The sequence below is a fragment of the Danio rerio genome, chromosome 21 (assembly GCF_049306965.1).
Source record: "Danio rerio strain Tuebingen ecotype United States chromosome 21, GRCz12tu, whole genome shotgun sequence".
Lineage (NCBI taxonomy): Eukaryota > Metazoa > Chordata > Actinopteri > Cypriniformes > Danionidae > Danio > Danio rerio.
In genome coordinates, this window is record NC_133196.1 from 838,055 (window position 1) to 864,825 (window position 26,771).

The following is a 26,771-nucleotide window of genomic DNA, read 5'->3' on the forward strand; positions in this document are numbered from 1 at the left end:
TTTCTAAAACTTTTAGCCTTAAAAAGATTTTAATAGTGACTTTTATGAATTTTCAATAGTTAAAAGTCGTGAGAGATACTTGCTTATTTACTGCCTGAAATATTGATCTTTGGTTTTTGATAGAGCTGGAAAATATATGCAAATGAGCCGTTTGTGATTCATGTTTTTGTTATTTTTGTTTGTTTGTTTATAGTTTTGAGTTGCATTTTGGGATTTTGATCTTCCTTAGACTACTTTTAACCTTGCAAAGTTTGAAAACAGGCTTTTATGAACATATTTAATAGTTTAAAGTCGTGAGAGAGACTTGTTTACTGCCTTATATTTTGATATTTGGTGTTTGATAGAGCTACAAATACCTAGCAGTTTTTTTGTATTTTTGTGATTCATATTTTTATTCATGGTTGTTTATGGTTTTGAGTTGCGTTTTGGGAACTTAATCTTTCTTTCAATAACTTTTGACCTTGAAAAGTTTGAAAAGGTGACTTACAGTATGAACTTATTTAATAGTTTAAAGTTGTGAAAGATTCGTACCTGAAATATTGATGTTTGGTTTTAAACAGAGCTGTAAATCAGCAGTAAATAAGCAAGTTTCGGTTCTTTTTGTTTTTAATTTTATGGTTTGGAATTGCATTATGGAATCTTAATCTTTCTTTAAACAACTTTTAAACATGAAAAGGTTGAAAAAGTGACTTTTTAAAGTTATTTATTAATTAAAAATAGCAAGAGATAATTTACTGCTGGTTTACGAGCCTGAAATATTGATGTTTGGTGTTTGATGGAGCTGGAAAATATCCAGAAATTAGCAGTTTTTGGTATTTTGTGTTGTTATTTTTGGATTATTTATAGTTTTGAATTGCAAGTTGGGATTTTGATCTTCCTTAAACAACTTTTAACCTTGCAAACTTTGAAAAAGGGCTTTTATGAACATATTTAATAGCTTAAAGTCCTGAGAGAGACTTGTCTACTGCATAAAATATTGATATTTGTTGTTTAAAAGAGATTTTTTTTGTGATTAATATTTTTATTCATGTTTATTTATGGTTTGGAATTGCAGTGAGTCGTGAGAGATTCGTTCCTGAAATATTGATGTTCAGTTTTTGGCAAAGCTGTAAATTGGCAGTAAATAAGCAAGTTTCTGTATTTTTGTGATTTATGTTGTGGTTTTTGTTTGTTTATTTATGATTTTGAATTGCGTTTTGGGAACTTGATCTTTCTTAAACTTTTAAACATGAAAAGATTGAAAAAGTGACTTTAAATGAGTTTAAAATCGTGAGAGATAATTTACTGCTGGTTTATGAGCCTGAAATATTGATGTTTGGTGTTTGATGGAGCTGGAAAACATCCAGAAATTTGCAGTTTTTTGTATTTTGTGTTTTTTTTTTTTTTGTGTTTATGGTTTTGAATTGCATTTTGGGAGCTTGATCTAGTTTAAGTCATAACAGATAATTACTTATTCACTGCTGGTTTACTGCCTGAAATATTGATGTTTGTTTTTTGACAAAGCTGTAAATTTGCAGTAAATAAGCTAGTTTTGGTACTTTGTGATTTATGTCTTTGTTATTTATTCATGGTTTTGAACTGAATTTTGGGAACTAAATCTTCTTAAATAACTTTTAAGAAGTTTTAAAAAGTGACTTTTATGAACATTTTTGATAATCTTGAGAGATAATCACTTATTCACTGTCTAATATGTTTTAGAATATTCAATGTCGTATTAAAATATTTGTTTTACATTTATATAATTATTACAGTAGTGTTTGGTTTCTTCTCTGTCAGTTTAGCCTGTATTATTATGATCATTGTGCTGGATACAGTAAGCTGATAGTGATGCTCAGATGACCTTGTGTGTGTGTGTGTGTGTGTGTGTGAGCATGCAGAGACTCGTCTAGAATATTTTAGGGCTCCAGTAAAGTCAAAAACAGAAGCTAGTGAAGTTTCCATAACAAATATCGGACGGGTTCCAGTTCCAGTAACGGCAGATATGAACCTGCGGGCTACGACACACACTGACCTGAAGACGCCTTATATAAACAAACAGTGCACCAAAAAATGGAAAATTGCTCACTTACTTTGATTTTCTTTTTTTGTTGAATACAAAAGAAGATATTTAGAAGAATGTTGGATTGTTTTTTCTGGGCCTATAACTCTCTTTCTGCTTAAAAAAAATAAAATTAAATTAAATTTACTATGGAAGTTAATGGTTGTCAATGAACAAAAATTACATTTCTGTGCCTAAAAATGAAAATTATGGATGCACTCGGTACACAATCTAATCTGAAACCATAACTTATTTAATAATGTTTTAATATTTTTTTTTTAAATAACATCAAGTGATCTTTTTAAAATTAACTGAAAAAATTAAATAATACAGCTTTTATTGACAATGAACGAGTCGAGATCATTTTACCAACGTTGCCATGGAAACAGTAGTAATATTTAGGGTCAGGCACATTTGGGGTTATTTCGATAACGGCGCTAAATTGATACTTTTAAAATTGTACCGGAGCCTAAACAGTAAACCGATACTTTTGAGCCACAAAATTATCTGACAGTTTTTTTTTTTTATCATTATAATTGAACAATATAATTATATATTTATAATAAGTTTAAAGTAAACATCAATTCATATTTTATATATTTAAATTGCATTAATATATTTCTTTTGATTATTTGTTAGCATAAATGCAAGATTTGCATTATGAAATTACATTTACATGGAGTCAGTAATCTAATGATTTGCCTTAATCTGAATAAGACGGTAAGGGGATTAAGGTATTTATATGAGATACCTTCATGATCTTGTTTTACGTTATAGCACATAGATTGATTAACGTCATTGCGTCTCCGCGCTATCAACGTTTCCTCCGCAGTTTAATTTTAGTTTTTAATCTTATGACTTTAACTGCAGTTTGGCACTTTCACTTTTATTCAGGAACATTTCATCTGTGTCCACATGACAAAGGTATTAAATGAGACTATGGAGTATGGACTAGTGGAGGAGTGTTGTTTTAATGGAATTTTAAACCCCGCATTTCATGACGCAGATGCCTGTAGTCCTTTAAGATATTCAAAAGTTGCTGTTTACATGGTGACTCTTAATCAGAGTATCGTCTTAATCATATTGACATCAGAGTATGGCTGTCCATGTAAACGTATTAAGTGTAGTCCCAGATGATGTCGCAAGCTGTCAAATGATGTCTTTGCCTTTAAGTTTGTTTGATATTAGTAATCCGATTACAAGTATAAAAAAGTAGTTTACTTTAGTTACAAGTACTTGATGTTTGTAATTTGATTACAAGTATTTTAATACGTACTTCACTCCAATTACAAAAACCTGCTTTTACTAATCTAATCTAACATTATTATAATATTATAATATTACAAATAATTTTACAAGTTCTTGATTTCTGTAATCTAATATTTTTACAAGTTCTTGATTTTTGTGAACCGTTTACAAATACTTTAAAGAGTACTTTACTCTTACTACAAGTACTTTATTTCAGTAATTCGACTACAAGCATTTAAAAAAGTATTTTACACTAATTACAAGTACTTGAAATTAGTAATCCAATTACTTTAAAAAGTAGTTTAATTTAGTTGCAAGTACTTGGTATTCGTAATTCAATTACAAGTATTTTAATACGTAGTTTACTCTAACTACAACTACATGATTTTTGTAAACTGATTACAAATACTTAAAGTACTTTATAATTACAAGTACTTGATATTTGTAATCTGATTACGAGTATTTTAAAAAGTAGTTTACTCTAATTACAAGAACAGATTTTTGTAATTCAATTAGGAGTATTTTAAAATGTTGCAAGTACTTCATATCTGATTACAAATATTTTATTATGTAGTTTACTTTAATTACAAATACTGATGTTGGTAATCCGATTGAGAGAATTGTTTTTATAATCCAATTAAGAGTATTTTTAAAACTAGTTTACTCTGACTACAAGTACTGGATTTCTATAACTCAGTTATGATTATTTTAAAAAGTAGTTTACTTAAGTTGCAAGTACTTGAAATCCGTAAGTACTTGATGTTTCCAATCTGACTACAAGTATTGAAAAGTATTTTACACTAATTACATTGTAATTAGTAATTACTTAAGTAAGTAATTACTTGTAATCTGATTCTGAGTATTTTATTATGTAGTTTACTCTTTCTACAAGTACTGATTTTGGTTATCCGATTATGAGAATGTTTTTGTAATCCAAATAATATTTTTATTCAATTAGTATTTTTAAAAGTATTTTACTGTAACTACAAGGACATGATGTTTGTAACATGAATACGAGTACTTTAAAAAGTAATTTGCTCTAATTACAAGTACTTAATTTTTGTAATCCAATTATGAGTATTTTTAAAACTAGTTTACTCTGACTACAAGTACTTGATTTCTATAACTTAACTTATTAAAAAGTAGTTTACCTAAGTTGCAAGTACTTGATGTTTGTAATCTGATTACAAGTAGTTTATTATGTAGTTTACTTCAATTACAAGTACTGATTTCGGTTATATGATTATGATAATTTGTTTGGAATCCAATTAAGAGTATTTTAGCAAGTATTTTACTCTAACTACAAGTACTATAAATGTGCAATTTGAATATGAGTATTTTTAAAACTAGTTTACTCTGATTACAGGTACTCAGTTTACTCTGATTACAGAGATTTTTATAACTCGGTTATGAGTATTTTAAAAACTCATTTACTTTAGTTGCAAATACTTGATGCTTGTAATCTGATTAGGAGTATTTTTGTAAACAGATTACAAGTACTTTAAAAAGTATTTTAATTACAAATGCCTGATTGCAATCCGATTAAGAGTATTTTTAAAAGTATTTTACTGTAATTACAAGTACATGATATTTCTAATCTGATTTCGAGTATTTAAAAAAGTAGTTTACACTGATTACAAGTTCTTGATTTCTGTAATTCGATTACGAGTATTTTAAAAAGTAGTTTACTTTAGTTGTAAGTACTTGATGTTTGTAATCTGATTACAAGTATTTCAATATATAGTTTACCCTAATTACAAGTTCTTGATTTCTGTAATTCGATTACGAGTATTTTAAAAAGTAGTTTAATTTTATTACATAAGTGCTTGACATTTGCAATCTGATTACGAGTATTTTTAAAAGTAGTTTACACCAATTACAAGTACATGATGTTTGTAACCTGATTACGTAATCCAGATGATGTTCACCGATCATTATTCATCATGATGTAATGAATCCTCTGTTTGTCAGCTCAGATCAGCGAGTGTGTGTCAGGAATAGCCGCTGTGTTTATATCTATATTAGCTCTGAGTGTAAGTGGGTGAAGATCTGCATGTGAATGAATCATTGATGCAGCAGATGGTCTTCAGATCCTGAGGAACACACACACACACACACACACACACACACACACACACACGCACACACACACACACACACACTGCATTAGATTCTCATCTTCACACAGGGCTGTAAGCAGAGCTGGAAAAACACACACACACTCAGACAGGAAGGTGTGATTCAGGCTCAGATGAAACTGTCTGCCTCAGGTAGGTGTGTCTCAATCAGGTCCTGTAGTGTGTGCTTCTGTCAGTTTGAGTGGATCAGCAGATACTGAGAGTGAAAGTCCAGTGATTTTTGTTTTTATATAGTAACTTATTATTGGGTTGTTGAATGCTTGAATCTGATTGGCTGATGAGCATTCTAAGGTGTGTGGTTATTGTCAGGTAGACACACAGCTGGAGTAGTTCTGGCAGGTTTTGAGTGCATTAAAATTATATTAATGTATTTCCAAAATGTAATGAATATTACAGCTGGTAATGATCATTAATTTGTGTGTTGAGTCAGTGATGCTGGTGTAGTTGTGCACTGGCTGCTTGTCATGGTGTTGCTAAGGTGTTTCTGGTTGATTTTTGGTTCTGGCTGTGCTGTTTTCAGAGGGATGTTTATCATGTTGCTGAGCTGCACAAATAGAGACGCTCGTGTTCATCCTGCAGAAAACATGCTGGAGTTATAGAGCCCTATCATACACCCGGCGCAATGTGGCGCAAGGCGCGATGCAATAGTTGTTTGCTAGTTTCAGCTTGGCGCAAGAGTTGTTTTGATGTTGTGCGCCACGCTGTTTAAATAGCAAATGCATTTGCGCTCATATGTGCACCCACAGGCGTTCTTCTCTATAAGGAGGTGTGTTGAGGTGTATTGCTGGAGCGTTGCTATTTTGAGAAACTATAATAGATTTTTAAATAGACCAAAACAAACCCGGTCTAAAGTCCAGCGCAGAGCACATTAGTTATGCGCCTCGCTTACACACTGCTAAATACACACAAGATATAGAGCAATACACAAATATCTTTACAGATGAAAAAGATTTAAAATATTAAGGATATATACAGGATATAATATATATATAGGAAATAAATATAAAGGATTAAAATATTACAAAACATATTATTTTCTAGCTTACATAAATATAAACACCAAACTTTCATGGCTTCCTTATCTCGGGGGGCTTTTTGAGTTTATTAATAACAATTTGCTTTTGTATAATGTTATTATTATTAGCAGTATTATTTATTATATCCACATTTATATTTGTTTTATTAAAAACAAGCTTAGATTTGCCCACCTGTCAGGTTTTAGACCATATGGGGCACAGCATGTGTTTTAGGATATAACTCAGGTTTTTGAGCACACTTCATTATTATTGTTCATTTATTCGTTTGCTGGAAATTAGAACTGAATTTTAAAATAGTTTTGAAGCAAATCTTTGCGCTTAACAAACGTAATTAATTATTTATAGGCTAATTGATTTTTGTGTTTACAACACGTTTCCCTATCCACGAGAGTGAAAGTAAAGAATGAGGAGGCTCATCTCTCATTCTCGCGCTGCAGATGCTCTGTTTATCTGTTAACTCGCTAGTGAAATGTTCAGTTTTTACACTTACAAAGTCACCATGTAAATAGCAAATGCACCATGGCTTGACGCAACTGACACTTAAAGGGAATGGGAGATGAGACTCTGACTGGTTTATTCTCAAAACACACCTATAACTCATTAAGAGAATAAGCTCAACCCTTTTAGATCATGCGCCATGGCGCAGAGCGGGTTTATCAGTCCTTATATTAGCAAAAGTGGACTCTGACATGCCCTGAATGCGTTTGCGCCCTGCGCTTTGGACTTTGCACCTGGATCGTCAAAATAGAGCCCATAGAGTCAGAATCACTGTGGGCACACACACACACACACACACACACACACACACACATCTATATATATATATATATTAGGGGTGTCAAAATTAATCGTTTCTTCGGTGCACCATGATGCAAACGCGGACAATTCAGTATCGGTTCAGTAATAATCACAACCTTTTATTACTGACGTCATTTACCTCATATGCGCTCTGTCGCGAGGGAGGCGATCGCGATCGCGTACACACACACACACACACAGTGGCCCATTTGACCTGCTGGCGTGGCTTTTCTTCACCTCTCGGCTGTTTTACAGCGTTTCTGCTGGATAAAGAGACGAGCGCGTGTCTGCAGAGTTTTCTCCACTGTGTCTATCATACATCAGCTGTGTGATCGCCGCTGCCGCTTATCAGTATCACTCATCTGTGAAGACCGCAGCGCGCGAGAGCCAATCGCAACCGTTTTTATTGAAAGTGTGACCAATCAAAGGGGTGTAAGAGAACTAGACAAGGATCAGAAATTGAGCTGGATATTTATATTTGTTTATATTATTTGCTAAATGCTCGTGTTGTTTAAAGTTACAGTTTATATATCTGACTGTTTGTATTAAATGACAAAATTGTATTACAAATAGTGTATAAATATAAATATATTCATACATTTAATACAAGAGCTGCTGCTGTGAAGAAAATATAAAACTGTGTATGGAAAGCACCGTCAATGCACCGTGATGCACCGAAATATCGAATTGAACCGAATCGATGGCATGATAATCGTAACCGAACCGTGAGACTAGTGTAGGTTCACAGCTCTAATATATATATATATATATATATATATATATATATATATATATATATATATATATATATATATATATGAAGAGTTCAGATGTCAAACCCTCTAAATCCATCAGTCCTCTTCTCTTGTAAATGAGCATTCTCTTTCAGGCTCCTCTGATTAGGTTCAGAAGTTTCATATGTAATGATAACCTCACAGAGCTTAGTGTCCACATATGTGGACAGCACATATTTAGCTCTTTGATGGCTATTTTAAAACACTTTGAATGTTTTATATTTTGTTACAGACATACAGTGTCCTCCTGCAACTGTTCTGCAGCAAATGAAATGTCCCAAACACTATTTTAACTGTCCAAAATGGGGAAAAATGTTGTTTTTACTCTGATAGTTAAAGCAATTTAAAAAAAATCTATGTTAAATATGCATTAAAAACAGTCAGGTGAAAGGGTTTATGTAAATTCACAGTACATCATATCAAAACTTAATTAATCATATCATACTTAATTAATCATATCATACTTAATTAGGGTCCAATAAACCCAAAGAGCACAGAGGAAAAAATGCATGTAAAAAACAGCCTGGACCTTAAGAGGAAAAGGTTATTAGCTGGTAAATCAAATATCTGTTTTTTCATACATGTCACTTCAGACAATTCTGTGGTTTTTAACGAGGGAGATTTTCTTTTGCGTCCAAAACCAGCTAAATCCACTACTGCTTTCACTGCAAAAACCTCGAAATCCACCTGAGACAAGACTCTGTAATTAATGGAAAATCACTAAAGATTAATTAGAGATTAATTTACCAAACATAAAACACCTGCAATTACAATATGTAAATCTGTCAAGTAAGTGGCGGTTCATTCCGCTGTGGTAAATCAGGGACAAAGCAGAAGCAAAATGAATGAATGAAATCTGTCAAGTGCATTAATCAATAACGTTAACACTGACATCAATTACTCAAATCAAATACCTTTGAGGTACAGGACGTTTTCATTTGACGTTCACTGTATACACATACAGTATACACACACACCATCACACTCACACACCAATAAAAATACACATGCACGTGCTCTCTATGTCTAACACACACACATGGTCTCTCTTTATCACATACATAGTCTATCTCTCACACACACACACACACACACACACACACACACAGGAAGCTCTGCTGTTCTACTAATAGTAGTTCTTCACACTAATTCAGGAGTGTGTGTGTGTGTGTGTGTTGCTGCTCTGGGCTCTGATTGGCTCAAACCTGCTTCCTTCACTTGTGCACTTCACTTTAGTACACTAGTGAGTGTGTATATGAGTGAGGCTGTTTGTTTATGTTATGCGTACATCTGTGTGTGTGTTACCTTTGTAGGGTGTATGTACTGTAAGTGACTCTCTGACCGTGTGTGTGTGTGTGTGTGTGTGTGTGTGTGTGTGTGTGTGTGTGTGTGTGTGTGTGTGTGTGTGTGTGTGTGTGTGTGTGTGTGTGTGTGTGTGTAGGGTGTGCAGTATGGATCAGCAGGGCTCAGTGGAGAATCTCAGTCAGTCTCTGCGAGGGTTAAACTGCTGCACAAACGCTTCTTCAGACAGTCTGCAGGCACTTTCAGATGCCGGTGAGTAAAATGTGCACATGCACACACACACACACACACACACACACACACATACACACACACACACACACACACACACACACACACCTTTTCATATTCCTTTGTTCTTGATTTTATTTTATTTTTGTTTTATTTATTTATTTTTGAACAGAAATATCACACAAAGATTTAATCATATTTATGTATTTATTCTATTAATATTATTATTATTATTATTATACAATTTTTGTTATTTTTAATTATTTCGCTTTTTATTACTTAGTTTTTATTATTATTAGTAGTAGTATTATAGAGTACTATTAGTATTAATTATTATTATTTCTATTATTAATATTTCTATTATTATTAATACTTTTTGTTATTCAGTTTTAGTTATTTTTATTATTTTGCTTTTATTAATGTATTATTATTATTATTATTATTTCTATTAATTATTATTATTTCTATTATTGTTTATTATTATTATTATTAATTGTTATTATTATATCGTATTATTTGTTTTATTATTTTGCTTTTATTTATAATTATTATTATTAATTATTAATGTTATTTCTATTATTATTATTATTATTATTAATTGTTATTATACAATTTTATTTATTTTTAATTATTTTTGTTTTATTTATTATTATTATTTTATTTATTTATTATTGTTCACATTACTATTATTATAATTAATTTTAATTTGTAAATTATGTATGTATTTTCGTTTGTTTCTTTGCTTTTGTTTAATATTTTTTATTATTGTTTTACATTATTACTATTATTATTAATTATTATTATACAATTTTATAAATTTTTTATTATTTTGCTTTAATTTATTCATTATTATTATTATTATTAAATATATAATTATTTTTATTTATTATTGTTTTACATTATTTTTTGTAAAATATGTATTTATTTTCATTTATTTAGCTTTTTTTCACTTTTGTTAAATAATAATTTTTAAGTTATCTTACATTATTATTGTTGTTGTTGTTGTTATTTATTGCTTCTGCTTTTTGTTCAAATAAACTTATTATATGTGTCATTAATGACATAAAATTGATTGTAAAAAAAACAACAAAGCAATAAACAAGTAAATAATAATAAATTTTTTCTATTATTTTTATCAAGTTCTTTCATTTATTTAAATGATTGTAACTTTAGGGAGAGTATTACTGCTAGTAAAATTACACAAACTCTTTACATTAGTCTAATTTCTAAACAAATATATTTAAAAACCAAAATAATAAAGATGTTACTTTAAAAATAATATAAAATAGGCTAAAAAATGCAGTTTCCCCCTTTTTTTGTATCCTATAATGTCTTGCATCAAATGAAAAGGAAAGTAATAGTGTTCAGTACGTTTTTCTTTATTTCCTCGTCTGAAACGTGCAGATAAACTGTTGTGTTGAATTAAGTGTGTGCTGTTTTCCGTCATGAGCATGGCTAAATTAACCGTGTGCATGCTTTCAAATGAGTGTGTATTTGAGTCAGGATGCTGCCTGTAAAGGGGGCTCCCTATATAGACAGCAGACCGGATGTTCACTATGGTTTCGTGCAGAACTAGCGTCTAAAATTAGTGTGTGAAACTTCCTTTACTGATAATGCGCTGTGATGAAAAGGGAAGCGCGAGTGTGTGTTTATCAGTCATCAGTCCTCGGTGCGTTCCCATGATGCACTGCGGCGCACAGATAATGAAGGAGAAAATCAGGGTCTGTGTTTATTCTGGAGACGATTCCTGATGTTCATCTGCAGGCATTCATTAGTGACTCTCTAGAGGAAACACACACTAAAACACACACTAAACACACACTGAACACTCTAAACACACTTTATTTGCACACCTTCATTAGTGTGTCTCTAGAGGAAACACACACTAAACACACAGAAACATACTAAACACATGCTCACCACAATAAACTCACACTAAACACACCACTAATACACACTAACACACACTAAACACTCTAAACACACCACTAATACACACTAACACACTAAACACACACTGAACACTCTAAACACACTTTATTTGCACACCTTCATTAGTGTGTCTCTAGAGGAAACACACACTAAACACACAGAAACACACTAAACACATGCTCACCAAAATAAACTCACACTAAACACACCACTAATACATACTAACACACACTAAACACTCTAAACACACCACTAATACACACTAACACACTAAACACACACTGAACACTCCAAACACACTCTAAACACACCACTAATACACACTAACACACACTAAACACTCTAAACACACACTGAACACTCCAAACACACTCTAAACACACCACTAATACACACTAAAGCAGGTCGCACACCAGAAGCGCCGCTCGGCGGCGCGCCGCGCAGCGCCACGCAGCGCCATGTATTTTAGAATTCTAAACATAGGTTTCTATCAGGATACACACACCGGCGCCGCAAGTCGGCGGCTGTCGGCGGCGCCCGGCGACGGCTCAGGACGCAGTTCATTTTTCAGCCGCGCCACAGAGCGCCATCTGATTAGTTTTATGTTAAATATCATTCGAATGTGCGCGTCTGGTGTGTGATACTTTAAACTGTCATGTACGCGCCGTGTCGCGGCGCCGAGCGGCGCTTCTGGTGTGCGACCTGCTTGACACACACTAACACACACTAAACACTCTAAACACACACTAAACACTCCAAACACACTCTAAACACACCACTAATACACACTAACACACACTAAACACTCCAAACACACTCTAAACACTCCAAACACACTCTAAACACACCACTAATACACACTAACACACACTAAACACTCCAAACACACTCTAAACACACCACTAATACACACTAACACACACTAAACACTCCAAACACACTCTAAACACACCACTAATACACACTAACACACACTAAACACTCTAAACACACACTAAACACTCTAAACACACTCTAAACACACCACTAATACACACTAACACACACTAAACACTCTAAACACACACTAAACACTCTAAACACACTCTAAACACACCACTAATACACACTAACACACACTAAACACTCTAAACACACAATGACCACTCCAAACACACTCTAAACACACCACTAATACACACTAACACACACTAAACACTCTAAACACACACTAAACACTCTAAACACACTCTAAACACACCACTAATACACACTAACACACACTAAACACTCTAAACACACACTAAACACTCTAAACACACTCTAAACACACCACTAATACACACTAACACACACTAAACACTCTAAACACACAATGACCACTCTAAACACACTCTAAACACACCACTAATACACACTAACACACACTACACACTCTAAACACACACTAAACACTCCAAACACACTCTAAACACACCACTAATACACACTAACACACACTAAACACTCTAAACACACACTAAACACTCTAAACACACCACTAATACACACTAACACACTAAACACTCTAAACACACACTTTATTTGCTGACCTTCATTAGTGTATCTCTGGAGGAAACACACACTGAACACCCACTAAACACACAGAAACACACTAAACCATACACTAAACACACTCTAATCACACACCGAACAAACACAACACACTCCTAACACACTATAAATCCACATTAAAATCAAAAACACAAACTAAATAAACACTCTAAACACACAAAAACGCTAAACGACACACAGGAACACACTACAGACATGCTAATCATTATAAATACACACTAAACAGACAGAAACACACACTAAATACACTCTAAACACTCACTGAACAAACACAACACCCTCCAAACACACTCGAAGCACAATAAACACTCTTACTAAACACACTCTAAAAACTGTTTAAACACACGCTAAACACACTAAACACACACACAGAAACACACTAAAGACATGCGAACCACTCTAAATACACAATAAAACATCTACTACACACAATAAACAGACACTAAACAGGCTGAAACCCACACTAACCACAATAAACACACGAAATGCGCTCTAAACACACATTAAACAAACACAACACTTTCCAAACACACTCTGAGCACAATAAATACACACTAAATGCACAGAAACACACTAAATAAGCACACTAAACAAACCCTAAATACACTCTAAACACACACTAAAAAAGCACAACACACTCCAAACACAGTCCAAACACACTTTAACAACAAACACACACTGAATGCACATAAACACAAGAAACACACAATAAACACAGAATTACAGTGAGCACATGCTAACCACAATAAACACAGTACAACATGCACTAAACACACACTGAAACATTCACTAAACACACACAAACACAAGAAACACACACACACACCACACAGAAACACATTAAACACACATATTCACCAAACACACAGAAACACAAGCAACACACACCAAAACACACAAACACAAGAAACACACACACACCACACAGAAACACATTAAACACACACATTCACCAAACACACAGAAACACAAGCAACACACACAGAAACACACACAAACATGATAAACATGCTAAAACATTCACTAAACGTACAAAGACACTAAATACACACATTTAACAAATGACTTAACTAATTGATTGAATTTTTATAATGTTTTTAAGCTAATTCAAATAATTTACACTTTTATTTAAATATATATTAAAAATGTCATCTCAGAAGAAGAATGGGTTGAGATCAGGACACAGACTCATGAATCTCTCAGAATAATTCATGCCTGAGCCATCAGTCACATTGCAGGATTCAGTCACACACACACACACACACACACACACACACACACACACACACACACACACACAGGTATCTGCTCTCATGAGTCACACAGCTTTTCCAATCAGTTTAAGAGCCTGAGGCGTTTCCTAGTTAAACTGTAACTACACACACACACACACACACCGCTGTATTATCATCTGTGTATGAGCTGTGTGTGTGTGTGTGTGTGTGTGTGTTCACGCATTAGGAGCCATTCACACAGAACACTCGGAAGCAACTTTAGAAAAATGGTTCAGTGTAGAACTGGAGAGTATTTAAACACACAGAAGACGCACTAACACAATAAACACATGATAAAACATACATTAAACACACTAACCACGCTAAACACACACTAACAGAATAGACACATGATAAAACACACACTAAACACACAGAAACACACTAAACACATGCTAACCACAATAAACACACACTATAAACACACACTAAGATACACTAATCACAATAAACAAACACTAAAACATACACTAAACACACAATAAACACACACACACTAACCACAATAAACACACACTAAGATACACTAACCACAATAAACACAGACTAAAACATACACTTAACACATGCTAACCACAATAAACACACACTATAAACACACACACAAACACACTAAACACACACTAAGATACACTAACCACAATAAACACAGACTAAAACATACACTTAACACATGCTAACCACAATAAACACACACTATAAACACACACACAAACACACTAAACACACACTAAGATACACTAACCACGATAAACACACACTAAAACATACACTAAACACATGCTAACCACAATAAAAACACACTAACCACACTAAACACACACTGATACACTAACCACGATGAACACACACTAAAACATACACTAAACACACAATAAACACACACAAAAACACACTAACCACAATAAATACACACTAAGATACACTAACCCCAATAAACACACACAAAACACACAATAAACATACTAAAAACATGCCAACCACAATAAACACACACTAAAACATACACTAAACACATGCTTAAAAAAATAAACACAATAAACACGATAAACACACTCTAAAACATACACTAAACACACAATAAACACACTAACCACAATAAATACACACAAAGCACAGAATAAACATACTAAACACATGCCAAACACAATAAACACACAAAAACACACTAACCACAATAAACACACACTGAGATACATTAACCACAAGAAACAAACACTAAAACATACACTAAACACATAAAACACACTAAACACATGCTAACCACAATAAACATACACATAAAAACACACAATAAACACACACGTAAAAACACACTAACCACAATAAACACACACTAAAATACATTAAACACAATAAACACACACAAAAACACTCTAACCACAATAAACACACACTAAAACATACACTAAACACATGCTAACCACAATAAACACACAATTAACAAACTAACCACAATAAACACACAATAAACACACACAAAAACACACTAACCACAATAAACACACTAACCACAATAAACACACTAAACACACAATAAACACACACAAAAACACACTAACCACAATAAACACACACTAAAACATACATTAAGCACATGCTAACCATAATAAACACACTAAACACACAATAAACAACCACAAAAACACACTAACCACAATAAACACGCACTAAAATATACAACACACAGACACTAACCACAATTAACACATAGAAATGCACTAAAAATGCTTATATAGATAGATGCAGGCAGGCAGGTAGACAGACAGACAGATAGACAGGCAGGCAGGCAGACAGACGGGCAGATATAATGTAAATTGTGTTGAAAGCTCTAATGTCTAATAATTTTTTCCTTTTCTTTTTCTGATCATGTGACCTAGACTCCACCCTCCGTTCCAGCCCCTCCCCGTTTCCCAGCAGCCCGTTTGGCTCCGCTCCGGCATCGCCACAGCCTTCCAGTCTTGCGCAGTCTTGTGTGTTTCCTAGCAACAGTCTTGCACAGTCTTGTGTGTTCCCTAGCAACAGTCTTGCGCATCAGTTGCAGCCACCGCCGCTGCCGCAGAAGAAGCTAGTGAACCGCACCATCTCTGCACCCAGTGATGTAGGAGTGAAGCCTCTGTCCCGCAGCCGGCTCCACCTGCCCTTCAGCGGCTCCGAAACCAACATTAGCCGTCCCGCAGCCACCGCACAGCCGTCCAACTCGCTCTGCTCTTCTAGTGAATCTCTGGATAATGCCACATCCAGTTCGACTTCCCGGCTCCATGCGCTACTGCCCCCCACAGCCGCCGGCTCCACACTGCAGCTACATGCGCTACTTAGCAATATGGACAGCCGGGAGGGCATATACTCCAAACTGGGCGGCCTATACGCAGAGTCGTTGCGGCGGTTAGCACTCAAGTGTGAAGAGCACTTCACAGGCGGACACAGGAACACACTGAGGTTCAACGAGAGCAACTGGTCGCTCTTCAAACTGACCTGCAACAAACCCAGCTGCCTGTCTGGAGACGCTGTGTATTACTCCGCCTCCTGTGCCTCCGACACACGCAACACATATGCGGTGAAGGTGAGACTTACAGACACTCTGCTGCTAATCTGCTGTTAAAACTATCCTAGAGCACCGTCTGCTGTTAAAAACTAGGCTAGAGCCCTGTGTGGTATTAAAAACTAGGCTAGAGCGCCATCTGGAGTTAAAATTAGGCTAGAACATTGTATGGTGTTTAAAACTAGGCTAGAGCATCGTCTGTGGTATAAAAAAAAAAAACTAGACCAGAGTGTAGTCTGTTGTTTAAAAACTAGGCTAGAGCACCATCTGTAATTTAAAAACTAGGCTAGAGCGCTGTCTGTCGTTAATAACTAGGCTAGAGCGCTGTCTGTGGTTAATAACTAAGCTAGAGCGCTGTCTGTGATTAAAAACTAGGCTAGAGCACTGTCTGTGGTTAATAACTAGGCTAGAGCGCTGTCTGTGGTTAATAACTAGGCTAGATCGCTGTCTGTGATTAAAAAATAGGCTAGAGCGCTGTCTGTGGTTAATGACTAGGCTGCTGTCCGTGGTTAATAACTAGGCTAGAGCACTGTCCGTGGTTAATAACTAGGCTAGAGCACTGTCCGTGGTTAATAACTAGGCTAGAGCGCTGTCCGTGGTTAATAACTAGGCTAGAGCGCTGTCTGTGATTAAAAAATAGGCTAGAGCGCTGTCTGTGGTTAATGACTAGGCTGCTGTCCGTGGTTAAAAACTAGGCTAGAGCGCTGTCCGTGGTTAATAACTAGGCTAGAGCACTGTCCGTGGTTAATAACTAGGCTAGAGCGCTGTCCGTGGTTAATAACTAGGCTAGAGCGCTGTCTGTGATTAAAAAATAGGCTAGAGCGCTGTCTGTGGTTAATAACTAGGCTAGAGCACTATCTGTGGTTAACAACTAGCTAGAGCGCTGTCTGTGATTAACAACTAGGCTAGAGCGCTGTCCGTGGTTAACTGTCCGTGGTTAACAACTAGGCTAGAGTGCTGTCCGTGGTTAATAACTAGGCTAGAGCGCTGTCTGTGGTTAATAACTAGGCTAGAGCACTGTCTGTGGTTAATAACTAGGCTAGAGCGCTGTCTGTGGTTAATAACTAGGCTAGAGCGCTGTCCGTGGTTAATAACTAGGCTAGAGCGCTGTCCGTGGTTAATAACTAGGCTAGAGCGCTGTCCGTGGTTAATAACTAGGCTAGAGCGCTTTCTGTGGTTAATAACTAGGCTAGAGCACTATCTGTGGTTAATAACTAGGCTAGAGCGCTGTCTGTGATTAACAACTAGGCTAGAGCGCTGTCCGTGGTTAACTGTCCGTGGTTAACAACTAGGCTAGAGCGCTGTCCGTGGTTAATAACTAGGCTAGAGCGCTGTCCGTGGTTAATGACTAGGCTAGAGCGCTGTCCGTGGTTAACAACTAGGCTAGAGCGCTGTCTGTGGTTAATAACTAGGCTAGAGCGCTGTCTGTGATTAACAACTAGGCTAGAGCGCTGTCTGTTGTTAATAACTAGGCTAGAGCGCTGTCTGTGGTTAACAACTAGGCTAGAGCGCTGTCTGTGGTTAATAACTAGGCTAGAGCGCTGTCCATGGTTAACAACTAGGCTAGAGCGCTGTCTGTTGTTAATAACTAGGCTAGAGCGCTGTCTGTGGTTAACAACTAGGCTAGAGCGCTGTCTGTGGTTAATAACTAGGCTAGAGCGCTGTCCATGGTTAACAACTACGCTAGAGCGCTGTCTGTTGTTAATAACTAGGCTAGAGCACTGTCCGTGGTTAATAACTAGGCTAGAGCGCTGTCTGTTGTTAATAACTAGGCTAGAGCACTGTCCGTGGTTAATAACTAGGCTAGAGCGCTGTCTGTTGTTAATAACTAGGCTAGAGCGCTGTCCGTGGTTAATTACTAGGCTCTGTCTGTTGTTGATAACTAGGCTAGAGCGCTGTCCGTGGTTAATGACTAGGCTAGAGCGCTGTCCGTGGTTAATAACTAGGCTAGAGCGCTGTCCGTGGTTAATAACTAGGCTAGAGCGCTGTGTGGTGATAAAAACTAGGCTAGAGCACCGTCTAATGTGTAAAAAGTAGCCTAGCCTAGTAGTAAACTAGGCTAGAGTGTAGTCTTTAGTTAAAAATTAAGCAAGAATGCTGTTTGTGGTTAATAACGAGGTTAGAGCACTGTGTGGTGTTAAAAAAAACTAGGCTAGAGCACCTTCAGGTGTTAACTATGGCTAGAGCGCCGTCTGTTGTTTAAAACTAGCCTAGAGTCCAATCAGCTGTTAAAATAGATTTCTCAGCTGATTTTTTCCCCACAGCTCCAGGTTATGAAACAGGATATATATTGTGCGGAAAAGCCTAGTTTGACCATGCTCTAATGCATATTTCCCCTGTGTGTGCAGATCTGCAAGGGCCAGACGTCGGACAGTAAGCAGACTCATCTGTACGGCCTGTCGGTCCAGCAGAGCATCCCTCCACACTTCAACCTCCAGCAGGACTGCGGTCACTTCATCGCATGCGTCCCGCAGAGCATGCTCCCCACCGAGGAGAACACACCCGCCGCAGCAGCGCCCCCTACAGAGCAGGAGCGCGTGGTGGTCATCACACGAGACGTCCCGCACCAAACCGTAGCCGATTTCGTCCGAGACTGGGAGTCGTTCCACCGCGCACAGCCTGAGGTCTACGAACGGCGTGTGTGTTTTCTCCTGCTGCAGCTGTGCACGGGTCTGGAGCATCTGAAAGCGCACGGCGTCACGCATCGAGATCTCTGCATGGAGAATCTGTTGTTAATACAACACCGTCAATCCGCAGACCCGCAGCAGCAGAGTCTCCCGCGCCTCGTCATCAGCAGCTTCGCCAAAGCTAAACGCAGAAACAATGACGAAATCGCGATTAGCGCCGATCCCCGATTTAAACGTGACCACGCTAGACTTGCGCCAGAAATCGTCTCCGCTGCTCAATATCGTAAATTTGACGAATTTCAGACGGGGATTTTGATTTACGAGCTCTTGCATCGACGTAATCCATTCGAGTCAACGCCAGCGCTAAGGCAATACAAATGCGACGAGCTGCCCCCAATCCCCAGCGTGTCCCTGTACTCCTGCGGGCTGCATAGACTAGCACAGCTCCTCCTAGAACCCGATCCCGGACGCAGAATACACATCCAGGAGGCCAAACGGGTGCTGCAGGCGCTGCTGTGGGGTCCGCGGCGGGATCTGCTGGAGCAGCCGTGGGTTTGCGGATCTGTTCGGCGACACACACACGGGCGGCAGGACGGTCTGCAACACACACACGCAAAGCAGGACGGTCTGCTGAACTGGCTGGACGTGAAGCGAGCGCTGCTGATGATGAAGTTCGCCGAGCGCTCGCTGGAGCCGCAGAGGAACGCGGAGCTGGAGGACTGGCTCTGCTGTCAGTACTTCTCCAGCGCAAACCCCAGAGCACTGTGCCAGACCGCTGAGCTGCTCTACAACACCACATTCACACACTAGTACACACACACTCACTGGTATATACACACACACACAAACATACTCTCTAGTATAAATGCACACACACACACACAGAGACTTGTTCTTACATCCTGGTGGGGACTTCTAAAGCTGTAATGATGTTTCTACTGTATAAACTGAATATTCATCAGACACACACTCATGCTCACACACACTAGTATACATACACACACACTGACACACACTCACTAATATACATAGGCACACACTGACACACACACAGATTTGGTATTACATCTAATATTCACTAGAATGCATACATAGACACACCCACAAACACACACTCACTAGTATACACATATACACTCATACAGACACACTAGTAAACACCCCCACACTTAGTCATACTCACTTGTATACACACACACACACTAAATAGAATGCATACACAGACACAAATACACATTCTCACTAGTATACACACACACACTCAGACTAACACACAAACAGACATACACTCAGACATGTTGCTATATCCCATACTTACTAGTATGCCCACACACACTCACACTAGTATGCACACACTCACTAGTATACATACATGCACACAGACTCACACTAGCATACACACACACACACACACACACACACACACACACAATAACACACACACTCACTAGTATACATATACACACACTGACACTCACTAGTATACATAAACACACCCATACACTCACACACTTACTAGTATACACACACACACACACGCATACATACACACAGACTTGTTCCGACATCCTGGTGGGGACTCCCATGGCTGTAATGATGTTTCTACTGTACAAACTGAATATTCAGACAGACACACACTCATGCTCACACACACTAGTATACATACACACACACACTCACACTGGCATACACACACACACACACACACACACACACACACACTAGTATACATACGCACACACACTAGTATACACACACACTAGTATACACAATTCACACACTAGTATACATACACATACACACACACTCACTAGTACACACACAGAGAGACTTGTTCTTGCATCCTGGTGGGGACTCCCATAGCTGTAATGATGTTTCTACTGTACAAACTGAATATTCAGACAGACACACACTCATGCTCACACACACTAGTATACATACACACACACACTCACACTGGCATACACACACACACACACACACACACTAGTATACATACGCACACACACTAGTATACACACACACTAGTATACACAATTCACACACTAGTATACATACACATACACTGACACTCACTAGTATACATACACACACACACTCACTAGTACACACACAGAGAGACTTGTTCTTGCATCCTGGTGGGGACTCCCATAGCTGTAATGATGTTTCTACTGTACAAACTGAATATTCAGACAGACACACACTCATGCTCACACACACTAGTATACATACACACACACACTCACACTGGCATACACACACACACACACACACACACACTAGTATACATACGCACACACACTAGTATACACACACACTAGTATACACAATTCACACACTAGTATACATACACATACACTGACACTCACTAGTATACATACACACACACACTCACTAGTACACACACACAGAGACTTGTTCTTGCATCCTGGTGGGGACTCCCATAGCTGTAATGATGTTTCTACTGTACAAACTGAATATTTAGACAGACACACACTCATGCTCACACACACTAGTATACATACACACACACACTCACACTGGCATACACACACACACACACTCACTAGTATACATACGCACACACACTAGTATACACACACACTAGTATACACAATTCACACACTAGTATACATACACATACACTGACACTCACTAGTATACATACACACACACTCACTAGTACACACACACACACAGACTTGTTCTTGCATCCTGGTGGGGACTCCCATAGCTGTAATGATGTTTCTACTGTACAAACTGAATATTTAGACAGACACACACTCATGCTCACACACACTAGTATACATAAATACTGACACACACACAGACACACACACACACACTTGCAGTAAACACACACACACACACACACACACACACACACACACGTGTCCTGAGCAGGAGGATCTGACCTCTGTGTGTGTGAAACAGCAGCACTGACCGCTGGCCCACAGCATTCCTCTGTTATTCTAATTTGTGAACTGTTGTGATCCTCCGCTCTGACAGACGCTCTGCATCCGCCACACTCACCTCCTGATCAGAGAGGGAAGATTAAACACACAGCAAATCTCCTGATTAATAACGGGGTAAAAGAGTTCAGATTTTATTGAATTGAGAATATTCACATCATTCTTAGGACTTACTATGCAAAATTAATCTATATTTGGTTTTGTTAAAAGGGTCATAAATGTAAATTCAGAATCCCCAAAATGTTCAGGCTAAATCCACTGGAATGGGAATTAAATAGTACTGCCTTTTTAATTAATAAGAAATATTTGACTGCATTAAGATATTACTACTCATCAAAATGTTCCTTTTTTATAGTGCAAAATATTGTAATAATGAAAACATTTTATTAAAAATGATAATTTGGTTTTGTTAAAGTGTTCAAACCTCCTATTTAAGACATGACTTGTTTACTTTATACTTAAGACTTACATTTATATTCATATTTTCATTAGATAAGATGACTTTTCAGAAGGAAAAATGTAAAATGTTTGGTTTAATAATAAACGATAAAGTGAAGCAAGTATATAATTCAATATACATATCATTTCCCTTAATTATGTACAAGTATATATAAATCCACAAAAATCAGATGTGGTTATAATACTTTTTTAATGCAATATTTTTTTTTTCATTACAATTTAGCACATTTTAATAGACTAAATTACTGTAATGCAAAAGAAAACATCACATTATCTTATTTTATTTCCATATTTTCATTAAATAATTTCCTTTATTTTCAGAAGGAAAAATGAAAAATGTTTGGGTTAGTAATAAAACAAAAATCAAACAAATATATCATTCAATATACATATAATTTCCCTTAATTATGTACAGATTTTATATCATTTTGATTATTTATTTTTATATTATTGTAAGACATTAGAATATTTTCAATGCAAAAAACAGATGTTGCTGAAAATATTATTAATACAGTTTTTTTTTGTCACAGTAAACAGATTGTTAGGCATATAATTTCCCTTAATTGTTAACAGATTTTTAACAAATTTTTATATTATTTTAGTATAATTATAGGCCCTTTTTATGCCAAACCACTGTAATTCAAAAGAAAACACCCTTATCTTCTGAAGTAAGGATGACAGTCCTCTTTATTTGGATGCTATGCATTTCAAAAATGTATTTATTTACTAAAATTAGCATAAAATTACAGTTACGTGTAATGTTAATTCAGTTCTAAAATAAATTAGCATATGGGAAACTGTGTTTAATTCTCAGTTCAAATGTAAACGTCTCAATGCAATCAGATCTTAGCTTTCGCTCTCAGTAAGTAAGCTCATGATGTGGCGGTGTGGTGGGGTCTGCTGCTGTTCGCTGATCAACACTGTGAGCGTCCGTGTGAATGTGTTCTGCACTCATACAAACTCAGCGGCTGTAAAACCTGCAAGCATCTCGTCTTCCTGCCGCTTTTTAAGCTCTCGTTAAACTTCCTGTTTGATGTCTGAGCAGAGGCCACTTCCTGGTGCAATATTCAGAGCTTCCTGTGGTTCTGCCGGACACTGCGTCTCGAACATGTCTGTTGGAGTCAAACGTTTATGGCTGATTTATTTAGTGCCTTTTGTGATTAATATTTTAAAGGGGACCTATTATCAGCAGCACTGGAATATCTCCAGCCTCTCATGATCAGACTCCATGAATGAAACGCTTTGGTTGACATTCTCCCTTTGTACATGTCATCAGAGGGGGGAAGCCATGCCCACTAGTCTCACTCATTAGCATCTCCAGCAGCCCTGAGTGAGAAGCAGCCGTCTGTCCATTAGCCATTAGAGTGTTTGAGCTGCTGAAGATCATGTCAGAGGATTATAGATGTGGAGTTTTAGATGAGCTGCGACATAGACTGACAGCTGTCCGTAGCTCCGCCCTTTTCTGAAAAGAGCACAATCTCATTTGCATTTAAAGCGACAGTCACTTAAATGGCGGATCAAAGCTTGGTCAGTTTCAGAGAGCTGGAGAACATTATCTGTGTGCTGTTCTCAGCTCAAACTCCACACACACACACACACACACACACACTCGAGAGACATTATTATTCTGCTTGTGTTGTAAAAAGGAGCATAAATAGGTCCCCTTTAAAACTGATTGTTGATGTAAAACTTGATCATTTAGAGCTTAAAGGAATGAAACTGTGAGTCTGGCATTTCACAGAAGACTAAATCGATTATTTGTGTGTGTATATAAGTTGTGAAGCAGGTCTTAATCTTGATTATGTTTATATATTACGTCTTATTTTACTTTAAAGGAGCAGGTGTTTAATTGTGTTGCGTTTAGAAATAAAGCCACTGGACTGAAACTGTATTTTACTGTAGTCATGTCAGTAAGTGTGTCAAAGACATCTGCAGCGCTCAATAAAGTGTCATATTTTCACAGATTTTTCTGATTTGATTTGTGTGTCGGTGAGCGAATATGACTTGTGGGAAAGGGAATTGCTGAATTTCGTGTCTTGTTTAGTCAACCCGGGCTCATTGTAGTAACGTAGCCCTGCGGACGTTTCTGCAGACCGCGAAATATGTCCTGGGAGTTACGTATTCGAGCAGTTTTTGTTTTCGCGGATCCGCAAGAGGCCGATGTGCGCGCTTTTTCGCGTCTCGGGAGCGCACGCTGTTTACGCCCGCGCTGTTCTCGTGTGAAAAGCCGCCGGAGGTCGCTGTGGAGCGACCGTCCATCCGACTGACTGACTGAACGATCGACCGAGCGGCCGGCCAATCGGCCGACCTGGCCGCCCTCCTCTTCCTCCTCCTCCTTCCCTAAATCCAAGCGACGGTTTACAAAACCCGTCCAAAAAAAAAAAAAAGCAAAAGCCCTTGTCTTTGATTTCGACCGCGTTTTCGGATCTCGCCGCGTCCTCGCCCTTATTTTTTGGATTCTGTTTTTCATCTTACCTGATTTCTAGAACCGCTCTTCCCCGAACTCAATCCCGGTCGTACCCGCGGCCGGCTCATCCTCCTCCGGGCCTCCGCTCCGCCGACAGCAGCGTCACACCGCCCAGCAGCGTTCCCTCGAAAAAAACTAAACGTGGCCATATATACCTCCGGCCACGTAAATCGCGGTCTCCAGAAACGTCCGCGGGGCTACGTTTCCCGAATGAGCTTGGGTTGTGTTTAGTAATTGTGTGTTTGTGTCTCACACTTCGGCTTTTCCCCCTCAGATTTACAACTTTACTTTTTACAATTGTTTAGATGTTTATTTCACTTGGAATTCCAAGTTTGCGCCCCACAGTTACGACTTTGTCCTTCAAGACTCTAGGTTGAGCTCTGGGGTCTGTTCTTCATAGCTCGCTTAAATGATCTTAGATGATTTGGCAGATCCTGGATCTTTTAATCGTGATAACTTATCTCTGGCTACTTTGGTTCTTCAAACAAGAGATCGCTGCGTGTGTTGTAAAGGACAGATCTATCGATCCTCGAAATCATGATCAGCAATGCAACGATTGGCTGACGGCACAGCAGCGTAATGACATCATCTGATTAATATTCAATTATTCATGTGAGCAAAATTACATCAAATACATAGGAAACGGTTTGTTAAATATGACACGCAATAACTTTCCACCTTGTTGTGGGCTGCATGCTTGGCCCTTTCATGTGTCAAGAGCAGTTTATTTAGTTTTACAGTAAGAGCAGATTTTCTATATTCTAGTAGCGATAGTAACGTTAGTATTATAGTAGCCGGTGTAAAGAATAACTGGATGTTTACTAAAGCATTTTGATGTTGGTAAAGGTGTCTGCAACTTTTGTGAAGCATCAAATCACCGTCATATTAACTGCCAAAACATGTTCATGACAGCATAAATGTGATATTGCTTTTAAAAAAGTCACATATTGTGCATGTATGTCTATTATTATACACAAATTGAAAGCGCGTTTGTATCTAAAAGTTCAAATCAATAAGTTTTCTCTTTGCACCAGCAGGTGGCAGTCTTTGTACTTTCATTTCGGAGTGCAGATTGCATAAGTTTTATTAATATATTTTTTTTTTACTTTATATATAGTTAAAAAGTATTTACTATTTTCCCAAGTGTATATAACTACTACTGTAAGAAAACATCAGAATTCGGCACATACTTTCTCTATTATCTTTGCTTGAACTGAGCCGATCTAATCCTGTTTATATGAATTGAACCTGCTCCTGAGCAGGTTTGAGCTAGCAGAACTGTTGCTATGACAACAACTCTCGGATCAGCTTTGAGGAAC

The 26,771-nt window shown here is 37.3% G+C and overlaps 1 protein-coding gene across 3 annotated transcripts in view; it reads left to right on the forward strand.

The window, feature by feature from the left end:
* Positions 1-24,949, forward strand: part of prag1 (PEAK1 related, kinase-activating pseudokinase 1) — a 51,347-nt gene extending 26,398 nt beyond the window's left edge. Inside the window, exons 4-7 of one of the 3 annotated variants that reach the window (XR_012397022.1) lie at positions 9,495-9,607; positions 16,266-16,948; positions 19,276-20,898; positions 21,953-24,949. Coding sequence is in view for 2 of the 3 variants with exons in the window: in XM_073935600.1 (XP_073791701.1) it covers positions 9,495-9,607; positions 16,266-16,948; positions 19,276-20,364 (1,885 nt within the window). In the remaining variant the exon portion in view is untranslated. Of the gene's footprint in view, positions 1-9,494; positions 9,608-16,265; positions 17,024-17,082; positions 17,135-19,275 lie in introns of those variants that run through there. The other 2 variants (XM_073935600.1, XM_073935601.1) reach the window with 2 other exon arrangements.
* The last annotated feature ends 1,822 nt before the right edge of the window (positions 24,950-26,771 follow it).